This window comes from Tribolium castaneum, chromosome 1 (genome assembly GCF_031307605.1).
Source record: "Tribolium castaneum strain GA2 chromosome 1, icTriCast1.1, whole genome shotgun sequence".
Lineage (NCBI taxonomy): Eukaryota > Metazoa > Arthropoda > Insecta > Coleoptera > Tenebrionidae > Tribolium > Tribolium castaneum.
The window spans coordinates 15,352,747-15,371,801 of record NC_087394.1 but is presented as its reverse complement, the minus strand read 5'-3'; the positions used below and the strand labels follow the sequence as shown (position 1 = coordinate 15,371,801).

Sequence of the window (19,055 nt, the reverse complement as noted above, 5' to 3'; positions counted from 1 at the left end):
GGTAAAAGACAAACGATAAAGTATGAATGGTAGAATTTTACAAATGTCATAATAGAACAAAACAAATTAACAATAGGTAAGTACAAACGACAGTACCTGTATAATAATTTTGAATAAAAAAAATACATGAAACTTAGAAATCGTATTTATTTTCTGTTACAACGAAAATAAAATAAAATGCCAGGAATAATAACGAAGGATACTTAATAATTAAAAAGAATAAAAATCATTTGACTGGAAAACAAATACAGGATGCTCAAAAACTGGCGCACCAACTCAGTGGTACGTTGTTGAGAAGTATGTGTAGATTACGGGAAAAATCTTAAAAAAATTCCTAAAGCCTTATTTTAAAAAATCTGTAGCTATAAACTTATTTTGTTAACTTCTTCAGTTTTTAGTATTCTTTAATATTTTTATGTTTCACACCAAGTAATCGTTCCCTAACAAAACGATGAATAATTATTTTTAAATTTACAATCAGACTTTAGCAGTTTTTTAATTTAAAAAAAAATAAAATTTATCAAAAAAATCACAATTTGTAGATGTGCCAACACTGGGCATTATTTCCTAGGAAACCATTTCAAAAATTATTTATTTCTATTGTTGATCAAATTCTATTGAGATCACGACTGTTAGACAACGTTACCACAATTCATTTATTGAAAATTCTTTATTTATCAATAATTTTAATACAAAGAATTTTTTTACTATTTTTACCTTTATTTGTAAGCAATTCTCTACCACACACCATTGAGTTGGTGCGCCGGTTTTTGAACACCCGGTACATAAATTGGTACGCACACTGTGTCTAATTCTTGTTTTATTATTTTTGTTTGGTGAAATTAGTGAAATTTTGACTATTCTGCATTATTCTATTTTGTCATGTATCTATCGTTCTGAACCCTTTTATTTGTCGTTGGTTTATTTTTGTCATGAAAACGCTTGTGTGAATAAGATTTTAAACATGCGATTTCCTATTGTCGTCCAAAAAACCTATTTCCCTTAAAAAAATTATGTACTGATAATTTTTCTAATACATTTAGCTTTAGTGTTTTATTACTGGTGAAAGTGTTGCCAGTGATGTAGCTCGAGTCGCCCTGTACATCATTACGGTAGCAATTCAACAATTTGTAGATATTAAATCCAAATATAACTCTAGTTTATGCGATGCGCAAGTTGGTATAACCGTTAAGCTTAATGGGACATAAAAATAATTTGATACCATTTACGTTTTCTTCCGATAAAAAATAAACTGTTCATAAAAAACACAAGTAATTTTGTATTGTCATTTATTTTGTGTTTTACGTCGAATTCCGTCTTGTAATAGAAATTTCTGCTACAGTTTGGTAGTGATAACGGTTTATTACAGTCGAAATCCGGAGCTGGATTAGAGCATTGAAAGATTGATAAGAGACGTCGCGTCGGGAACTCCGGACTCTAAGGTCACCGAACCAGTTTAAAGCTCAACAAAAGCAAAAATCCTCACATTAGCAAACGTGAAAAAAAAAGATGTGCACTTTGCTTTTAACAATTTTTACTTATTAATCAAAGTGTATTCAAAAGTCTAAAAATAAAACAGATTAGACGGATTTAATGTTAATACCACATGCAAAACATGTTTTTCCTAACATTTCACCAAACACACAATTTTCGAATATTTCCGCAACGCATTTATTTTTAGATATAAATATTCATTTATGAGGAATTTGAGGTCGAATACTTTCTCGCCCCTTGACACTCAGACTAATATTTACCAAGATTACAAATATGTGTGAGGAATTCTAATAATTGTTATCAAATATTAATCAAAATAACTTATTGGTCATAAAGCGTGCGGAAAATGAAATTCGAGTAAATATGTGCAAAAATTGATATCATATCGTGCTATGCTAAATTAAAAACAGGAGGCTCAGCGATTTGAAAAAATACTACATATTTTAATTATTTATTTGTTATTTATTAATTATTTATTTAATTATTTTTAGCCATTTGAAACTTTGTTTTTAGAAAGAAAATTTATAATTTTTGAGAAGCAAAAACAAAAGTTAGGGTGTTTTATTAAACTTTATCAAGTTATTCAACTTTTAACAATCTTCTTATTTTTTTTTAATTCCTAATTACTATGCGCTGAACAATTGGTATATAGAACATAGATTTGAACTTTGCTCTTTAAAGTGGTAAAAGTACTACTTTTATAGGCTTCTAAGTTTTTGTGTAATAAATATTTAAAAAAACGTGTTTTACGTTGAAAAAATATAATTATTTCAAAAACTATATAGGAAAACCGACTAATACAAGTTTAGATCAAAATCATCAGTATTAAATGATGTGTCCAAAAATGCAATCAAATTTAGAGTGTTTTAAATAAAAAAACATAAGTTTGTAATTTGTATTGTAGGTACGAGTTTATTTCTGAAACACTGTATATTTGAAAACAATTTTAGATGATGCAAATTAGTATCACTACGGATTTAGTAAAGAAAAAGATTGATTTTTTAACATTTTTAAAGGTCAACAATACAGGGTGATTCTTTTAGTGCCTACCTTTAAAATTTTGTACACAATCCAAGTCGATCATTTTGAGTTCAACTAAATTATTTTCAAAATGGCTGAGCTTCCGGAACTACAAAAAATTGGCCCCAAATTTAAAATTTTAAATAGTAACCACATATTTTTATTGCATATTTAAATTCACCTTCTCAAGCTGAGTAAAATTAACCCGCACTGTTGGTACTTATCTGTCATAGTTTTTGATATATGTCAATTTTTTTGTTAAAATTTTCATTTAGAAGGGTTTATCTAAGATAACACAGCCTTTGAACCTTTTACGATAAGTAAATAATTTTTTTTTGCATTCCATAACCGAAGCTTTAGAGAATTTTCTAGGATTTTCGGAATTGTCAACTGTCGAAATTCATGGCTAGTATGATTTTTTTCAAAACGGTTTTCAAAAAACTGCTACAACTCAGTTTTTTCGAATAGAACGACTTTATTTTCTTAACGGCAATCGAAAGAATATCGATATTTATGGTGACTTTTATCAATACGTCTTATATCTATCTGTTACACTTTTTGAAAAAAATCACAAAAAACGGGTTTTCAAAGTCAAAAAAGTCAATAAAAATTGATGCTCCGTTGATTGCTATTGAAAAAACGAAGTCATTTTATTTGAAAAAACTGTTTTATAAATATTTTTCAATCATCTTTTTCAAAAAATCATAGAAGCCTTGCAATTTGACTGTTGACAATCCTAAAGACTTGAAAAGACTCTCTAAACCTTTAACTATCAAATGCAAAAAGAATTATTCACTTATTGTAAAGGATTCACGAGTTGTAATATTTTAAATGAACACCTACAAATAAGAATTTGAACAATAAGATTACTAATAAGTACTAACAACTGGGGTAAATTTTAGTCAGTTTTAAAAGCCGAATTCAAAAATGCAATAAAACCAGGTGGTTACTATTTAAAATTTCAAAGTTGGCGCCAATTTCTTATCGTTCCAAAAGTTCAGCTATTTTAAGAATAATTTAGTTGTACTCAGAATGGTCGATTTGAATCATGTACAAAATTTTAAATCTCTAGCTAAACTAGAAGTTAAAAAATTTCTACTAATGGCCCTAAACGAATCAGCTTATACAGGCTGTCCCAGCGAGTAGGTAAAGTCCATTATTCACTTCTAAATATTGGAAAAGTAATCATTTTATTTTCCTAACGCCCGGTATTTCAGTTGAGGGTTGAACTAACAATATTCTGGTTACCAATTAATTTCTTGATTTGGCATATTTCAGTGCTTGGTTGTGATTTACTTAAAGTTAAAATCTTTACCGAAGGAATAAGCCGTAGATACTAACCCTCTTCTTTAATTATTTTTAAATATACAGAGTGTTTCTGAAGTGAGCTATAATACAAACTTATGTTTTTTTAAATGAATACACCCTATATTTTTGTAATTTTTTGATATAGCTTTTAAAACTAATGATCTTGACCTCTATTGGTCAATTTTGCTTGGTTTTTGAAGTTTTTTAATTTACTTAACGAAAACACGCTTATTATAAAAATTTGTGTATTGTAGTGGTTTCACCACTTTAAAGTAGAATGATCAAAGTTTAAGAATGTGTTTTTTCTTAGTTCACTTCGATCAAGAAAATAAAAAAAATAAGAGTTTTGTTAAAGTTAAATAACTTAAAATTTTTAAATGGAACACCCTTTTTTATGTTTGCATCTAAAAGACCTTTAAATTGTCTATCTAAAAACAATAACAGTTACTTGTCCCTTGCTGATTACTTAAAAGATATTTAACATTGAACATTACAAAAATTATTAAAAATTATTGTATTGTTTCAGTAGTCGAAAATTGAATTTTTTAGCTAATAATAACTTTAGTGTTACTCTTAGGACATTATTCGTTATTTTTACAGTAAAATAATTAAAATGTTAATATTTATGGCGAATTTTTAAATCCTCGTATAAACTTCACCAAATGATTCACGGCGGAGTTGCTATGGTTATGGTATGGTTTACTATGGTAACGACAATGCTCATGAATAATCTGTATTGTTGCTGAAATTAAATTTTAAACACCTTTTTAATTATTACCTTTAAGCATTTGAAACTTTATGTTTTTAGATAGACTATCTAATAATCTTTGAGAAGCAAAAACAAAACATAGGGCGTTTCATTTAACTTTTTCAAGTTATTCAACTTTTCGAAGACTTCTTAAATGATTTACGTTCTTCACTGCAAGGCGCCAATCAATTAATACAATATTTAAGTTTGAAAGCTCCCTTTTAAAGTGGTGAAAGTCCAACTTTTCTAGGAGTCTTAGTTTCTTAGTTACACATTTTTAAAAAAAACTTTAAAAAAAATGCAAGCTGTATCAGAATTACGTGTTTTAATTTTAACAGGTAACAGAACTCAATAAATATAATATCTTTTCTATTTGTAATTTTTTTATAAAAAATTCCAAAATTCACTTAAAATTTGGAAAAAGATAGCATACTGAAACATGTACCCGCTTATGGGTTCAAAAATAAAAGAGCCGAACAATTTTCGTTGTGATAGAAACGGACAAGTTAAACAATTTAAAACAACAATGAAAATTGTTGCTATGGTTACAGACTAATTATTAAACACTGACCGCCTCGTTTACACAAAATAAAGGAGGAAAACAGTGAAAATTATAAATAAGAATTTTGCAAAACGTTATATATAAAAAAGTTGTTTTATTTGATGAGTTTTAATACGTGGTAAAATTAACATACGTATTTCTGGTACACCCTGTATTTTAGAAACTATGCAAAATCAATCAATGAAAGATTAGGTCAAAATCATTAGTTTTAAAAGCTACATCTAAAATGCAAAAAAATGTAATGTGTTCCATTAAAAAAAAACGTAAGTTTGTATTGTAGCTGATTTCCGAAACAACTGTATGTTTGAAAATAATTTTAGTTGAGACAGGGGATTACTATCTATGGCTTAAGAAGAAAAAGTTATTACTTTTCTAACATTTGTAGGTGACTAATAAACTTTTCCAACTCGCTGGGACATTCTGTATAATGTTCCATTTCGGAAAACAGAAGTTTGTATTGTATCTAATTCCAAGAACACTCTGTATACTTAAAATAAATTAATTTTAGGTGAATCAGCGAGTTAGTATTTTCGTCCTTTGTAAAAAAAAGATTAATTTTTCAACATTTAAAGGTCCATAATGTACTTTTTCAAATCGCTGAGACATTCTGAATGTCCTTGCACTCCTTTCTTACCTGTCTCGAATGTGGTAATTCCCGTGTTGACCCATTATATCTTCCAACGCAGCCATAACGTGATCCATCAACTGTGAATACAATGTTTAAATTAACAAAATTTCGTGTTAGGAATAAATGATAAATAAATAACTCGACATCGATGTCTGGTTCGTGCATATTTAATTAAAAAACGTTGTAGTGAATTACCCTCTCGTGAATTCGTTCATTCATCGTCGGTTTCCTTTTTTCGGATGTCTTGACATTAAGAATTTTTACCAAAGGTTTTATCGTAATACCCTGGAAGAACACAGTAAAGTAGACAACAGCAATCGTCGTCGTCATAAACATTGGCTGAAGTGGCACTATATCGGGGCTGATTAAAAGCACCAACGCGAAGGCTACAGCCCCTCGTAAGCCACCGTACGACATCACGAATTTCTCCACTTGGCTTAGCTGATGTAATCGAAAACGATTTGCTATTGCTGTGAATATTATTACACCTGAAAGAAATTGCACACTGTTAGCCTGACTGGGTACAAAAATTGCAAAAATCAAAATGTAGATAAATCTCTGTTCACAGTTTTTACTCCCACAAATAGTAATTGATAATTAAAGCTCCATAAATCTATAATGTACACTTTGATGTGATATTGAATTGCGCTGAAAACGGAACATAAATCAAATTTATAGTCATTTATCGAATTAACGTCTATTTTCAGTTTTGTTGAATGCAGATTAAAGAGAAGTTTTCAATTTACAACCTTTTTTTTTAATTTTTCATTTATAAAATAAAAATGAATTTTATTTTTTTAATACAGGGTGTCCATCTAAACCCCACATTACAAGTATTGGTAGTTCTAATAATGATAGTCATCTGAAAATTTATGTACGACCATAATCTTTTAGGTCCTGCTCAATAAAAATATTTTCAAGATGGCAGCACTTCCGGTTATACCGGAAGTTGCTATCAACTTCTTTATTTTAAGTGGACAGATATATTTTTAATGCAATTTTGGATTACTAGAGTTATTTTAAGATATTTTTCATAAGCTCTTCCTATACCTAATTTTAGCCGTTTACGACATATTTAGGGTTTTTTTTTTTTTTTTGGAAGTGCATCTTCCAGTTCAAAAATCGATAACTCTGCCATTTTTTAAAATCTGAAAATATTTTTCAGCTAATTTGAAAGATGAAGCCTAGATCTTTCTCTTGGTGCTTTCAGATTTCTAAAAAAGATAACAAACCCCAAATTTTTAAAGTTAAGTTTTCAGAACTTTGAGCACCCATAATTTTTTTAAATAAAATGCTACAAGTTTTATTTTACTAAATGGTAGAGAATTTAATTCTGTATCGATCTCATTTCACTATACTTATGTTTAATAGTTTTCAAGTTACAATAACTTTATGCTGGAACTGAGAAATTCATTAGCCATAGGTCTTTCTCATACGTTGCCATGGAAACGACAAAAAAATGTGAGAAATCAAAGTTTTTTAAACCACATTTAGATGAATTTATTTTGTTTTTACAGGATAGACAACACAATTTTGAACAGAATTTGTTGTTTGTTTAATCAAAAATGTTTCTTTGTCAAACTATGTAATAATAGCTGTGTTTATTAAGGAAGGTTTTTATGGCAAACTATGAAAAGATAGCTGTGGTTAATAAGAAATTTTCTACAATGTCCAAAAAACCAACATAACTTGAAAATTATCACAGATAGGTATAGGGAATGCTAATATAGATAGATGCATAAAAAAATTCTCCTCCATCTAGTAAAATAAAAATGGGACATCTGATTTGAAAAAATTAAGTTATGGGTATTTGAAATTGTCCAAACTTAACTTTAAAATTTTTGGATTTATTAACTTTTTTTACAATTTTGAGAACACTAGAGAACAGAACAATTCTTATTTAATTTGCCAAATATGGATTCGAAATCTTTAAAACTAAGAGTGTTACCAATTTTTTAAGTGACAGGTGCAAATCCAAAAATTTTAAAAAATTCTAAATATCTCAAAAACGGTTAAACTTAGGTATAAAGAAATCTGATAAAAACTCTCTTAAAATAACTCAACTAGTCCAAAAACGCTGTGAAAAACATAGCTTTCCCTTTAAGATAAGAAAGTTGATAGCGACTTCCGGTATAACCGAAAGTGCTGCCATCTTGAAAATATTTTCATTGAGCAGAACTCAGTGGATTATATCCGAGTACCAACTTTTAAATAAATAGCTTTATTCGAACCTTCAATACTTCCGATATAGTGTTTAGACGGAACAGCCTGTAGAGAGTGACCCAGGGTTGTGTAATTGATCTATAACTTTTTTGGTCATTGAAATATTGCTATGTTGTTTTTATTATCCGATAGATCGACTTAAAATCCAGAAACTAAAAATATTTTTATTCTACACAGGGTATTGTATACAGGTGAATTAAAGTTATATTTTTTAAATGGAACAGCCTATATATTTTTGCATAATTGGAATCTACGCAAAAAATAATGAAATTTATATAAACTATTATGAGTCTCTCTTTTTTCGTTTTGGATTTATTCAACTTTTCGTAAAAAAAAACATTTTTTGAAAAATCACTACAAAGTCGCCTATGAATATTTTCCAGCAAATTTGCAACACAAAAATTCAAAATACCTCGTAGTTTTAGCAAACAGACGACTTTTGCTTAAAGCACGCACATAATACACAGAGTGTGCCAAAACGAAAAAAGTTGAATAACTCATTTATTTCAAATGGAACAGCCTGTATTTTTTCATGTATCGATAGCATCATTAATAAGTTTTCTAACGGTGTGGAGTTTGCCTAAGAAATTTAAAATGTTGTTCGAGATTTAAAAAAAAAAGATTTTATTACAAGAAAATTTGTTATCCTAGAATGGTAATTTATTTTTTGATATGTGACAAATTACATTAGTAATTTAATTATTACTTGATACGTAAATAAATTTTGCTCATCAAGAATTAATAATAAAATAAATAAAAAAAGAAAAATTTTTATTACACACTAAGAACTATTTCAAATTTGCGATAGACACACCATATCATTAGAAAGCTTATGAAAAATGCTATCGATACGTGTAAATAAATACATGGTGTTCCAGAAAAAAATTAATTGTTCAACTTTTTGAATTTTTTTTTGCTAAAACTACAGGGTATTCTGAGTTCTGTAGCAAATTTGACGGAAAATATTCATAGGCGACTTCGCAGTAATTTTTCAAAAAATGTTTTTTTTATTACGAAAGGTTGAATAATTCCAAAACGAAAAGAGATAGACCCATAATAGTTTATATAAAGTAACATTATTTTTTTCGTAAAATCTAATTATGCACAAATATGTAGGGTGTTTTATTTGAAAAAAATGTAACTTTTGTTCACCACTCTGTATAGAACAGCCTGTGTACAATAAAAATATTTGTGGTTTATGGACTTTCAAATAATAAAAAAAGTTATAGACCGATTACGCACCTTTGGTTCACTCCGAAAATAGTCGGAGTTGTGAATATTCAACAATCAAATTAGTACTAAGTGTAAAAATTCTTAATCATAATCTTAATAAAAATAATAACTGATAATTGCTTCGTTACTTACCTAATACCCTATAAACTGAGCAAAATAGAATTGTGAGTACAACAAACCATGTGTTCCAGACATGGTACGAACTGACAGTCGCCACACCCAAAAACATGAAAATGATAGTTTCTGACGAACTGCTAAGCATTTTCATGGTGTATTTTATTGTCGTGTGGGACTTGTGTGATATGTTTGCCTCTACGTAGTTCTTCATTGTTATACCACAAAATGTAATTCTGGAAGAGAACACAAACATTAGTGCAAAAATTTTATATTTGTCCTAATTTAAAAATGAGAAGCAAAAAAAACAATGTTCAAAGGTTTGAAAGACTTTTCGTCTCTTATTTTATTTTAGTAACGTCCTATTTCAACAGTAAAAATTCAAAATTTAAAAATGAAATTCAGATTGTGCTAAAGATAAATTGGTCAATGGATAATTAATCTTGTACAGAACGTAATTTTGTTTAGGTTTGAATAATCTTATTTACTTGTCAAAGGGTTTATAAATGAAATGGTAATCCTGCTACACTGGATTTAACGTAGCATTCAGTAGAACAATTAAGCAATTTGTTATTAGCCCATCAAATTCAATTATCCATGGCTTGAAGAGTCTAGAAACACACAGCCCTTACAATAAATGTTATTCTTGTGACAATGGTTTTGTTGTTTGACAATGCTTACGCACGACTGATTTACCTTTAGAAGCAAAAAAAAAACATTTTTAAAAACAAATTTGTGAGCAAGGTATAATTAACGAAGAAATATTATTCTAGATTACTAAAAAAATCACAATAAGCGAATAAAATTCTAGTTCGTGGAGGAATTCAAAGTCATTAAAACTAGAAGTACCGTCATTACGAAGCAAATCACTCATTTTTTAATTTATTGAATCGATAATTTTTAGGAGCAGTAAAACACATTTCAGGAAACGGTGATAAACCCAATGAAGAATTTTTCATGGCTTTTTCAGGCTGGAATATTGCCAAGCTTTCCAATCTTATTGCTGTATATAACAATAATACAGAGGAAACCAAACCTTTAACATAAGAAGGAAACGTTTATCATAAGGCTAAAAAATACAGGGTGCGTCCTGTTGGTGTATTTCAAGAATTTTCTTAAAAGCAACTAAACTACTAATTACACTGACCATTTGATATTGGGCTTGGTGTAATAAATTGAGTCAAAATTACTATTACTAGAAACTTGTCTTAGCTTATGTCAAGGCAAAGTTGACAATACTCAAGAAATGCGATTGCAAAATCGGAACTTTGTATTTATAGTTGTATTTTTTTTAGTCGAAATTTTATTAGTACAGAATGGAAAAGCACTAGGTAAAGTGAACAAAAGTTATATTATTTCTTTTTACTTTCAAGCGTTTTATGGTATGTGGTGTTCAGTCAGAAATCAGTAACGCAATCATTTCGCCAAATTTAATCAAAAATACGGCAAAAAAAAGCAGAATTATGTCGAAAATGGTGTTCTTTTGCTTTTTTTCTTCTTTCACCGCTTAGGCGAGGTTTTGTTAAAACAAAACGAAATGTTTCTACGAGTTAAATATTTCAATATTTTTTCCTTTTTCAATCGTTGGATAACCATAAACAGGACTATTTTGAGAAAGTTTGTTCAAAATAAGCTTAGAAGACATGTAATAAATTTTTATGCAACGAAATAGGAAATTTTTTTACTTTAGACATGAGATTTTTTGTTGGGACAAAGCTAAGTTAAAAAACACGTTATGGATAGGAAAAATTAGCTTTTCTTAAGAGTTGAACACAAGATTTTTCAAAGTTCGGTGAAAATAAATTTCAAATTTTCAATATTAATAATTATTATTAAGTTTATTGTGGAAAATTGCAACTTTTCCAAATTCACTTAGAAAAATAAGCCTTTTCCAGACTCAAATAAATATTTAAAAGTTTCAGAAATACCCACCAAATTTTATAAAATCTCAAGCGTTTTACCTCGTTTTGTGGAAACTTAATTATTTTGCAATTTTTTTTAAATCTACCAAAAAAATCATTAAATTGTATCATTAAAGTGTAAATTATTTTGATTTTTGATGTTTAACTCATTTTCATTCACAAACGCAGATGTTTAGTGAATTTTCACAAACAATTAAACGAATTTTTTTAAAACCATTCCAAAATATTTCGTCAAAACGATCGAAAATGTAGTATTGGAAATCATTTTAGTATTTATTTATTATATTAGCACGTTTTACATTGAAGAACGCAATTATTTACAATTAAGCAAAATTTCGTCAAAAATTACTCAAAAAATTATAGAATTGAATCGAAAAACGTGTTATTTTTGGTTTTTTAAGCTTAAAGTTTTGACGAAAGTGTGAAAAATTACAGAACAAAGTGTATATTTTGAAAGTTTTTTATCCGAAAACGCAACTTTTGCAAAATTTCCGTAAAATTAGGCCGAAAAATCGCCTAATTAGCTAGAAAATATTGTAACTTTGACGTTCAAGAGCGATAATGCAATTTAATCAGATAATCGACTATTCTATAAAATTTTCTTAAAAAATATCAAAAATTTTGTTCAAATAAATTGAAAATGTATGCCTTTTTCAAACACTTAAACACACATTCGAAGTAACAACTCACTATTTTTGATAAACAACGAATAGTAAATTATGTCAAAAATGGACTTTTTCCTAACTTTTTAGTACGTCGTCGAGTCAAAAAACTAATAATCAATAAGAATTTTGAAGAAAATTTGTATGCCACCCCCCTTGACTTACCGCCCGGCCTGGAAGAAAGACCTCAATAGTGGCCTAGCAAAAAAACATTTATTCGTCCTTAAATATCTTTATCTGAATATAAAATTTCAATATGAATTTATCTCAATATGAGATAAAAATATGAATCGATTTTTTTCACCATAACAATAATTATTATTCAGGTCAAGGAAAAAAAGCGTAGATACCAGGTATAAACTTTTACTTTGAAAAATTAATTCATGAATGAACACGAGTAGCTCTAATTACTAAACACATTTTACGGCACATTAGTTGACTTTTCTTTAAAATACTATAAGCTATTTAACCGAATTATTTTTTAAAATAAGATTGATAAAATTGTGAAATACCTTAATAGCTATTATTTTATTGAAGTATATGAGTAATTTATTTCAGCTAATTTTGAGACAAAATGCGACGTTGGCGTTTGTATAGTTTTAAAACAACTAATACGTTTGTGCTAGCCGGTACTAAACTTGTTTTCATTTGAACTGATTTACTCTTAAAATGCGATTTCTAAAATATAAATTTTGGTTTTCGGAAAAAAGATTATATACTTATAGAAAGGGTTCAAGAGCTGGATATTTTGAATGAACTATTAGCTGTTTCAAAACAATAAAAACAGCAGCGTCGCATTTTCTTTCAAAATTAGTACGTTGGTACATTTAACCCAGTTTGAAAAATTGAATTCAAAAATTCAATAAAAATAGGTTGCTATTTAAAATTTCAAAGTTGGCGCCAATTTCTCATCGCCCCGAGAGTTCATTTTGAATGTAATGTAGTTGAACTCCGAATGGAGCGTATACATAGTTTTAAAGCTCTAGGGCTCAAGTTATATTAGAAGTTAATAAGTTTCTAATGTAGGCCCTAAGAGAAAGTTATGGTTAAGGTGAGATCAATAAACCCTTCTCTTATTGCACATTAGTAGGTGTTTCACTCATCATTAAAGTACTACGTATTTATCTAATAAACTTGTTGTTTTTTGAATTATCTACTCTTAAAATGTGATTTCTGACATTTAAATTTTGGTTTTCCCAAATTTCATATTTGGACTTAAGCCAAGGAGTCAATAAATTAAAAATAAATAACACTGAAATAGAACACAAACATTTTCTTATTAGTTTTTAATTCTTTTTTAAGGGAGTGAGTATTTTTAGGTAATCTAAATAATTTTGAAAAGCTATGGTAAATGTAATGTTATTTTTTCAACTTATTATCTTCTTGTAGACCCTAAGGCTCTAATTTCAAGTTTGGTCGCAAAGTTGCGCGGGTCGTAGTTGCATAGCAGCAACGAATGACATTGCTAGATTTGCGCCGTTGCTATGTCAATCATGATTTGCACCGGTCGTAAGTCAACTTGAAATTAGGCTCTAATACTACAATGTCTTTTTAAAGCTTTCTCATCTAGTCGTCTGTGAATTTCCCATGTAAAATCAGAAATGCCGCTTTATAGACCAAATGGCAGGCGATTAGACACCAAATATTACTATTCTTCATTTAGTAAGTTTTCAATTTAGAAATAAGCTTTGGAAATAAAAGTGTTTTCTTGCACAGTGTAACAATTTACTTTCGGTTCACTTTCATAAAAACCATTGTGGTGGAATTGACTAACCGGTTACCATGACAACTCATATATAACTTAATGTCAAGAGTACCCAATTTCCACCACAATGGTTTTTATGAAAGTGATTCGAATGTAGTTGAATTTTAACAAAATTTTTAAAATTAATTAATTGACAATTTGTGAATTTCACAACTGACAGTTTTGACATTTATTGACAACGAATTCAAGTGAGCAAAGTGGCATTTTTTTTTACATGTAAACCAATTTCAAAGCTAAGTAGATGAGAATTATTTAAAAACACATGAACCTGAATTTTTAGTCAATACGGTGTAAATAATAAAAGGAAAAAAGTTATTCTCACCCGCAAACCATCGTGATTGTGCATTGTACATACGTGTATTAAAAAGTAGCCTTGAATTCATGGAAAAATAGGGATAAGTTGTATCTACCAGTATGAGAAATACTACATTTTATGTTTGTGAATAACCCTGTATAATATTATTAATATTATTTCGACTTTACATTTGAGTAATTTTTAGATGTTCTGCTATTCTGCTTTTCTGTATTTATTCGAAAATTTATTTTAAAAATTTTCTCTTCTCGCACGGACTGGTGTTTGTATAAGCTGTATAAACATAAACACTGACTACCGTGTGGATGACCTAGTACGCAATAACGATTTATAACACTATAACAATAGACATTTTTATAATGTATATTTTGACGGTGATTTTAAAATAACAGACAGAATTCAGTTTACATTAATACAACCATTGCGAAGACATGTTTTGATTTATTATTCAGTTATTAATGTGAACAAAATCATTTTTTTTTGAAATTATGTTTTTTACTGGTTGTAATCATAATTACAAAATAAACAGGTTTTCCGCAGAGAATCCTGGAGTTAAATTTGTGTAAGGATTATCCATTTCCGATGTGTGAAAAAGATTAAATTTCTTTTGTTTTAGACAACCTGCGTAAGCATTTTATGAGATCCTGTGTCTCATGACGAATAAATTATATTTTATTTGGATTGCAGTGTAAAGTGTTCCTAAATTTAGCCAACTTACATTTAATAAGCAAATTTTGGAATGTGTACTTACGCTAAAATTCCAGACATATGAAATATTTCGGCATTTAAATACGCCAAGTAGGCCATAACAAATATAAAAATAGGTTCTATGACACGCACTTCATTGGTAAATCTTGTAACGTATCCCGTCCCAAGTCCCCATATCACACCTATCACAGTACCACCGAGAGCCACAACGAAGAAGCTGGCAAGGCCGGCCACAATGTCCTGGTAGACGATGTTTTCTAGGCCCATTTCGGTGTAAGACTCAAAAAGGTGGTATAACACTACAGTGACGGCATCATTTAAAAGCGATTCACCGAACACCACTATGTATAAGATTTCGTTAACTTGAATCTCTTCGAAAACTGCCAACACTGCTACTGGATCCACCGCAGATATCAGTGAACTAAAGAGGAACATGTCCAGCAGCGGGGTATCACAGGAGTACAGGCCTGTCAGTCCTACTGCCCACAAGGAAGCACCTGAAACAAAGTTAGGTGGTTTTAACCTTTGGAGTTTCTTCTAAGCACAACTTTGGATTTGTAGTTAAAAAGCCAGAACTTCATAAAGTATAGTTTAGAGAGAGCCAAATCGGTAAATTATAATTATATATTTGCATAATTGGATTCTACACAAAAAACTAATGTAAGATTTGTTTAAGTTTTTATTTAAGTTTTCGTTATAAAAAAAACAATTTTTGAAATTAATTTCAAAAATAGATCAATTATGTAAAAATATATAAGATGTCCTATTTAAAAAAATATATAACTTTGGTTCACCACCCTGTATACAACGCCCTGTGTATAATAAAAATATATTTAGTTTGTGGACTAGTCGATCTATCGGATAATGAAAGCGACATGGCAATATTTTTAATAACAAAAAAGTTATAGACCAATTACGCATCCTTGGGTCACCCTGTATGTTCAAAATAATTTCTTCAAAGAAAGCAATTTTTTAAATTTTGTTATCGTGCAACTAAGAGGGTCGCGTAAAATTTGACGAATCTTGTTACATGAATAAAAACATCCTTGGGAATAACCATTTAAGCCATGTTCGAAAAATCTTTAAACTTTAACAAATCATTAAAATAAACACTGGTTTACAAACAGTATTATCAAATTAGAAGCCATTTTTAAAGCATAATGTTTTACTAGAAAAATTGCCGTATTAGGGTCCTATTAAAAAAAATTATTAATTCAAAAACTAAAAGGAATTTCGAAAAAAAAATTCTTGAAAAATGGTCAAAACTTAATCCAAACAAAAAGTATAAGAAAATAAAATAATTATGATATTTATGCTTAAAAAATAAAAAATGAATGCGATAAAACTGATAAACAAAATTAAAACAAGAAAAGAAAATGAAAATACAGGGTTGCCAAAAACTGGCGCACCAACTCAGTGGTACGTTATTAAGAAGCATGTGCAGATTAGGGAAAAATTTCTAAAGTCGTATTTTAAAAAATCTGTAGCTACAAACTCATTTTTGTTAACTTCTCCAGTTTTTATTATTTTTTAATGTTTTTATGTTTCACACCAAGTAATCGTTCCCTAACACAACGATGAATAATTATTTTTAAATTTACTATCAGACATTATCAATTTTTTAAATTAAAAAAATTAAATTCATCAAAAAAATCACAATTTGTAGATGTGCCAACACTGGGAATTATTTCCTAGGAAACCACTTCAAAAATAATTTATTTCTATTGTTGATCAATTTCTACTGAGATCACGACTGTTAGACAACGTTGCCACATTTCATTTATTACAATTTCTTTATTTGTCAATAATTGTAATACAAAGAACTTTTTTACTATTATTACCTTTATGTGTAAGCAATTCTCTACCACGCACCATTGAGTTGGTGCGCCGGTTTTTGAACACCCGGTATAAAAGAAAAGTAAATTCTAATAGTAAAAGAAAAATAATTGATTTTTATTTATATTCTATATACGCTGTTTGTCTGCTTACTTAAAAAGATAATGTTTTTAACTTCTTTGCGAAAACTGTTTATTGAAAGCGATTATTTTCTGGAGTCTGTACTGCGTGACTTTGTCGAGACAGGGATAGTATATAAAATACTTCATAGTGTACTAATATGTTTTTTTTGTAAAATAGGAACACAGTTTAAGCACAAAACCCAGTAGATACATGAAATCAACGAAATTTTCAAAAGTCATTCTAAGCAAAATCACTAGAAAAAAACACACTCTGTTTAAATTTTCATGTTTCCGGAACTATTTCTGCTACATTGCAAAAAATTATTTAAAAACAAATGAATAATAAATGTTTAATATATTCGTAAACAGTTAAATATCGGTAGTAGTAAATTAGGTATTTCATAATATTATCAAAATAACTCAAACCTTAGCAACCTTTCGTTAAAACAAATGAAGTTCTAAGTAACATTTACAAATTATTGTTATTTTCCGATCTGCTTAGTGACAATACATAATTCAAAGATTTTCAGATTTTTAACTCATTCATCACCAAGCAAATTTTTATGATCAATTCAATCCATTTTTTACCACCTAAAACTATTTCCGAGATTATTTCATGAAAAGATAATATCATAATGTAATTTATGTTATAATGTTGAGACGGAAATTATGAAAAATTTTCTAATAGATGCAAGAAAATTATTTTTTTCCTCCTGTCTTCTTGTTCCGCTTTTCTTTTTTCTAAATGTACTGAAGAAGTGGTTACATATCTAATAGTTATTAGTGATTTTAATATGTCGGATAAATGGTGATAAAAACGTTCCGTTAAACATGAAAATAATGAAGTCAATTATTTTTTCAAGCAAATTAATTTTTAAGATTTTTTAAATGTGCTTTTGCTCTTTTGTTTTCAATTTTCAATGATATCAAATTTAATTTACTGTCGTATTTGCGAGTTTGTTAAATATTTTGTAATCGGTTTGGTACTTCATAAATCATAAGACATCAACTGGTGATTTTTTTCAACAAGCATCTGTTTACTGGGTTTCAAGATCTGTCGTTTTCGCTAACTAAAACTTAACATAAAAATTTAATTTTTGAAGACCCTATATTACATGACAGAAAGCTCATACCATTACTTGTCATAGCTATTTTAACTTAATTTGATGTCTTTTGTCATTAACTCATTACCCACAAGTTTGTGCCACACTTTTGAATAAACCTTTAACATATTTGGGTTTAAATTCTGAAGTCTCCGGAACTATTTCTGAAGTTCTAAGTAACATTTGCTAATATTCTTATTTTCCGATCTGTTTAGTGACAATTCACACTTGTTCATAGATTTTCAAATTTTTAACTGATTTTTCACCAAGCAAATTTTTGAGAAGAATTCAATTCATTTTTTACCATCTAAAACTATTTCCGAGATTATTTCATAAAAAGATAATGAGATCATAATATCATAATATAAATTTATGTTGTAATACTGAGACGGAAATTATGAAAAATTTTCTAGTAGATGCAAATAAAATATTTTTTTCCTCCAATCTTCTTGTTCCGCATTTCTTTTTTTCTAAATGTACTGAGGAAGTAGTTACACATCTAAGGTAGTTATTTAATATACTATTTTAAATATATAAAGTGATTTAAATATGTCGGACAAATAGTGATAAAAACCGTTCCGTTAAGCATGAAAATAATGAAGTCAATTATTTTTTCAAGTAAATTAATTTTTAAGATTTTTTAAATGTGTTTTTAGCAACAGTATTAATTGTTGCTCTTTTGTTTTCAGTGATATCAAATTTAATTTATTGTCGTATTTGCGAATTTGTTAAATGTTTTGTACTCGGTTTGGTACTTCATAAGATATCAACTGGGGATTTTTTTCAACAAGTATCTGTTTACTGGATTTCAAGATCTGTCGTTTCCGCTAACTAAAACATAACATAAAAATTCAATATTTGAAGAGCTATATTTCATGACAGAAGGCTCATACCATTTTTTATCACAGGTATTTTAACTTAATTTGATGTCTTTTGTCATTACCTGCAAGACTGTAGCACACTTTTGAATAAGACTGTATAAAATATTTGTGTGTATTCACCGTTTCAATGTATTTTTTATTCTGCCAAATATTGAAACTAAAATAATATGAAAAAAAAACTATAGTCGATATATTCTTCCAGAAATGTGACACTGTTAACAACATTAAGGCACAGAAAAAAATCACTTTTCATAAGAAGCTTAAAAATATTAAAAGCCAATAACTTTCTAATTCGAATCACAATTCTCAGATCTGTTAGGCTTTATTAGGCAAAAAAAATATTTACAAAGCAACATAAACTTTCTAAAATCAGTAAATCAGTTTTCCTTTCCTTCGATTATTTGATCATTAAC

At 28.6% G+C, this 19,055-nt stretch overlaps 1 protein-coding gene across 6 annotated transcripts in view; it reads right to left on the bottom strand.

Annotated features, from left to right (window-relative positions):
* Nucleotides 1-19,055, bottom strand: part of Nhe2 (Na[+]/H[+] hydrogen exchanger 2) — a 63,567-nt gene that overhangs the window by 26,512 nt on the left and 18,000 nt on the right. For all 6 annotated transcript variants that reach the window (XM_064359896.1, XM_064359907.1, XM_064359900.1 and 3 more), the window contains exons 3-6: nucleotides 14,744-15,197; nucleotides 9,349-9,566; nucleotides 5,956-6,248; nucleotides 5,767-5,837 (exon numbers count right to left, since the gene is read on the bottom strand). In XM_064359896.1, the coding sequence (XP_064215966.1) occupies nucleotides 5,767-5,837; nucleotides 5,956-6,248; nucleotides 9,349-9,566; nucleotides 14,744-15,197 (1,036 nt within the window). The remainder of the gene's footprint in view (nucleotides 1-5,766; nucleotides 5,838-5,955; nucleotides 6,249-9,348; nucleotides 9,567-14,743; nucleotides 15,198-19,055) is intronic.